This window comes from Bombus impatiens, unplaced genomic scaffold (genome assembly GCF_000188095.3).
Source record: "Bombus impatiens unplaced genomic scaffold, BIMP_2.2 scf_0091, whole genome shotgun sequence".
In the NCBI taxonomy this organism is placed as follows: Eukaryota; Metazoa; Arthropoda; class Insecta; order Hymenoptera; family Apidae; genus Bombus; species Bombus impatiens.
The window spans coordinates 531,666-536,403 of NT_176510.1; the positions used below are offsets into that span (position 1 = coordinate 531,666).

The window sequence follows — 4,738 nt, forward strand, 5'->3', positions numbered from 1 at the left end:
GCACGTGGCCACGTACACGCGCACGCATCCACCTACGTGAGTACACACGCACGCACGCGTCTGTGTACGAGCGAAAGCGTGGGTGGAGAATGGACTGGCAAGGAGTTAGCGCGAATAGACAACGACGAACGTTCCATCGCGAAACTGTGTCGCTCCGGGATACCAGATTTCAGATTCGAAACGGGTTTCGAATGAAGACACGCCGACTGTAAGATTAGTAATACGCGATAATTAACTCGTTAACCTGTAGACAAGAGAATTAAGCGTTTTAATCTATGCGACGATGCGTTCATTCTTCTCTCGCATCTCCGTCATTGCAGGTAGCTTGCTACGGGAAAAGAAATTCTAATTTTAATTCTAATTTAAAGCTTGTTTATTATTAACGGATACGAATATATAAATCGTGTAGTGGTACAATAACGATAAATCAATGAACAAAAGGAACATTCGCGCAGTACGTTGTATGAAACTTTTGATAATTTCTTTAGCGCTGTAACGAGACACGAGAAACGCGTGTCTGCATCGATGGTAACAATGAAATTTCAAAATGTCTCGTACTTCACAACGCAATATATTCGTACAAATAATCTACATATAAGTCTTATACTTTCGCGAGCCACCGTAATTCTATGCGGGAAATTTCCTACTACGCACGATGGCAAATAGAAGATGGAAAGATTGGACTCGCTGTGGACGTTTCCCCCTTTCACCTCCCAGGGAAAAATAATTGCGGTAATCAAAGCCGGGTCGCGTTACCGATATCCATCCTCCTCTACAGGCGCGTGCATGGAGCGATCAACGCTTGGTCGGTATCGTGTTAAAGCCAGGCTGCTCGACCCGGCGACCGGACAATCGCGTAGCGTGTACGCGCACGAATAGAGTCGTACGCGCGCGGAGAGAGGATTAGCGAGAGAGCGTGGGTGGAGCATGGCAATGGGAGCAACGGTGGACTTGTTAGCGCGAATACATCGTCAGGAATAAAGCGTGTCGCATGTATATACGTCTAAATATAAAGTCGGTGGAGCCGGTGGAGAAGAGGCGCGAGTGCCACGGATCCCTGGCGAAAGAGCGGTGTAACCACCTAGTCAAAACACGCCTGTTGTGTCGCTCGGAGAACTCGCGAGGCGACGTCGCAACAGCGACTGCAGCTGTAGTTGCAGTCCGCTGCAGCTGAGTCCGATTCCAGACCGCCCTCTTCTCCGTGCTCTTCGCGAATACGTCGTTCGAGTTTCTCTCGTCGATTATGTTACAGTTTCGTGTCGTTTAGTGGGTGCGTCGATGTCTAGTGAAATCGATACCACCGTGCAGGATCGATAGTGGAAGCGGAAGAGAAATTGTGAAAACGGTGAATTTATTAAAAAAAAAGAAAAGCAAGAAACTTCGAATTTTCAATGCTAACACGTCGATGGCATTCGCTCCTTCTCGTTTTACATCTCGATCGTTCGTCTGCGTCTTACGCGAACGCGTTTATATTTACATTCAATGACACGCGTCTAGTACCCCGGTGATTACCAAAATACGTATCTCAAAGAAGTCGTGGACGAAGTAGATATTCGCGAGATTCGCGATACCACCGACCAGCGGTTAAAATTCGCTCGCAGTCGCGTGTCGCCGGGATTACGCGATTGGAAAAGTTGAAAACGAAAGGTTATTGGAAGTTTCGAAGCGGCAGCGTGTCGCGCCAGAGAAATATAATTAGCCGTGCTTTTGAGACGCGACTGGAAAGCAGGCTGTCCATATTACGACGACCTTGGCTGTGAGGAATCGTAAAAACCGACGTGGAACGCGCTATGCTCTCTGTATCGCGCTATTTTCGGGCGGATAGCAAACCACTCGCGCGTAAGTGGCGGGCAAGATCGAACGGGGACGCGATACTCAGATATTTTACGACCGAGTCCATCCATTGACGTGGAAGTTTGTTTCGCCAACTTGGTTGCAGAGCGTCCATCCGTACTGGCGTTAATTAATTTATCGTTCAAAAGGGAATCGAGTCAACGGAGAAGACGCTTTCGAGCGATCGGCGTTGTCCGTTTACCAGAAGCGTAGGCCCCGAACGAAGCTTCGCTCGAGCGTGTTAACGGCAATTATCGTTCCTTCCCGGTAATCAGAAGGGTGGCGCAACAAAAATCGGCTGACGTAGACCGATGAAACTGCATCGAGATTCCTCGACTCGTAACGGTGTTGTGCGTAAACAGGTAGCTCTTCTGGCCTCGTCTACTGGTTCTAGATTCACAGGAAACGCCTTAGAACTGTTACATGTTACATTCTACTGCGGAATACTCGTCGTGATGATCTCCGCGCGTCCTATATCCGTTCTTTCGTTTCTTCTTCCACAGACTAGATTTCCTGGGGTTCTTGCATATAAAATTTATACCGTTCGTTAGCATAGGAAGGAAGGATTTTACGATCGTGGATAGTTTCGCTCGCTTTACGAGGAAACAGGGATCGCCTGTCTCAGTTGGTCTCAGTCTACAGGTTGGAGAAATCCCGTAAATACCGAGGGTCCGGTATCGTCACCATCTACGATCCTCCCGTAATTAATTATTCTCGTCGAGTCGCGGGGCATTTAAACGAACGAGGCCGGAGGCCCGTGAGAGGAAAGCGTAATCGGTTAAAAATTGTGCCGTCCCAGAAACCGAGGGCCAACAATCTGGACGAGTCCGCTCGCGAGAGAGAGAGAGACAGAACAATAGCTCGGTTGATGACGATCAAACGTTCTCGTTGTTCCGCGTTCGTTAAAAGAGAGAACCGGCCTTCTCTTTCCGGGATCGACGCGACGTATCGCGCTTATTACGAATTAAACGAAAAAGAGGTTAATTCCGTGGCGGCTAAAACGGTCGATTCGAGCGGCTATTTTCAGCTGGAAACGTGACACTTCATTCATAATCCTCGACCGTGTAAGCTCGCCAGCCGACACCTAATTAAATCTGAATTTCCTCTTGCACTTGTTCGAGCGAACAACTTCCTCGTTGCTACTCGAGAACAAGACGCGACGCCGACCCCCTTTCCACTCCGATGCAAATTTTATTTACCTAGTAAAACTTGTTATTCCGTATTTGCATCGTGCCATTGAACTATACCGTATACATAGAGAAGCGTATTTGCTACTGTACATCGGCAAAATGACACTCGAGGATACTTCATCGACGCGTGATCGATGATAGTCATCGTGGCACATCGTAGCAACGAAAGGATTTCGCAAGCGAGTGTCAAGGGAACGAAGGACTAAGTGGAAACGCGTGTTTCCGTCCCCGTTCGGCTGCCCTTTCGCCCTTAATCCCGCCAGCCCGTTTCCACGACAGCACGTAACTGAGTCGGTAAATCAACCGGGTATTCCTTTCTTGGTCCTTCATCCACGCTAGTGCAGGTTGGTTCGCGATTCCGGCATTAAGTTTAACGCATTAAAACCTTTACCGTATGTCGCGAGGATTACAGTTTCCCCTTTATTCGGCGTCGCGAATGGAGAACGTCGTTAAATGTTACTAACCGCTCGTTGGCCGGACGTTGCTCGATTCTCATCTGTCGACGATATTCTCCTTACCGATTGTTCGCTTGTCGTTTGTCTAATCAGTAGTGGGCGTTACAGATAGATCCGCGGTTAAACACATACTTTCGCTGTGACTTGGTATTTCAATTGTTTTCTGGCTAAAGCTTTTAAATCTTGTTCGTGGAACGAACGATCCTAATGATTTGCGCGCGTAGGACTCGGGTCGAAAATATTTAACCGACCGTGTCGAATGTTGACCCTAATCGCGACCGAACCAGATCGGACCCGGCAATTTGTGTCCTGTGCTCGGTTAGCCATGCGAGGATTGTGACTGCGCGCGAGCACTTCGTGGTACGATTCTACTTACCGAAGAACGAGCTGGAGATGGAGCGTGCCATTTCGACGGACGACAGTTGCGCGAAGAGGCTGTCGACGATCACGGAATACTCGGAGCCTGGGATCGACAGCGACGATAACGATCGCGAGGAACGCCGCGAGGAGGAGTCAGCGATTCCCAGAGGCGATTCCGAGCAAAGGCTCGAGGAGCAGGCGACAGCCGTCAAGTACTTCCTCGTGGACGACTCGCCGATGGCGAAGTTCAGTCGCAGCATCAAGTGGATCTACAAGAAAGTGAGTCTCGAAAGTACCTCGGTTAAAGAGATTTGTACTTTTCCTTCGTCTCGAATAATCATTGTAACGTTCGCGCAGTGGCTTTACGATAATAATTTCATAGCGGTGATATTGCGATCGAAGATCCTTGTACGACGAAGGAAACGTAAGGGAATCGACGAACGAGAAACCGAATATCGCAGATTTCGCTGTGAAAGCAGAGAATAAGCAGAATTCTCGATACAGTTCGAACCCCAGGGAATCGTCTGTGAATCTGAATCTGCGATTCAAGCAGATTCGCCATTTGCACCTCAAAGTCAGCTTATGAGCGAACGAGTATACCAGGGACTAATTCGTGCATATGCGGGGCAAAGCTCGTTTCCAGTTACGATACGCGCCTTTATCCCAAGTTGCCACCGTGGAATTATCGTATCCCGCGGATGTCTGACGTTGACGTTTCTATCGGGCCGGAAGGTTCGATCGTACTCTAGTCGCGTCCGCTTCGTCTTCGTCTCGGTGAAAGAAGCTATTAACCGCACGCAGCGAACGCCGCGCGTTCTTTTGCTCTGTTTTACTTTCGAACTCCTCGAGCCGTGTCTGCTTCGTACGGAACGAAACGTACCGTGTACGCCCGGCGGTTCC

At 49.0% G+C, this 4,738-nt stretch overlaps 1 protein-coding gene across 4 annotated transcripts in view; it reads left to right on the forward strand.

Annotated features, from left to right (window-relative positions):
* LOC100743731 (putative uncharacterized protein DDB_G0271606) overlaps positions 1-4,738 on the forward strand; it is a 111,867-nt gene that overhangs the window by 16,074 nt on the left and 91,055 nt on the right. Inside the window, exons 1-2 of one of the 4 annotated variants that reach the window (XM_024372681.2) lie at positions 843-1,345; positions 3,587-4,117. The exons of 1 other annotated variant lie outside the window; for it this stretch is intronic. In XM_024372681.2, coding sequence (XP_024228449.1) covers positions 3,872-4,117 — 246 coding nt within the window. In that variant the 5' untranslated portion in view covers positions 843-1,345; positions 3,587-3,871. Of the gene's footprint in view, positions 1-842; positions 1,346-3,549; positions 4,118-4,738 lie in introns of those variants that run through there. 2 more of the 4 variants (XM_012394548.3, XM_012394550.3) reach the window with 2 other exon arrangements.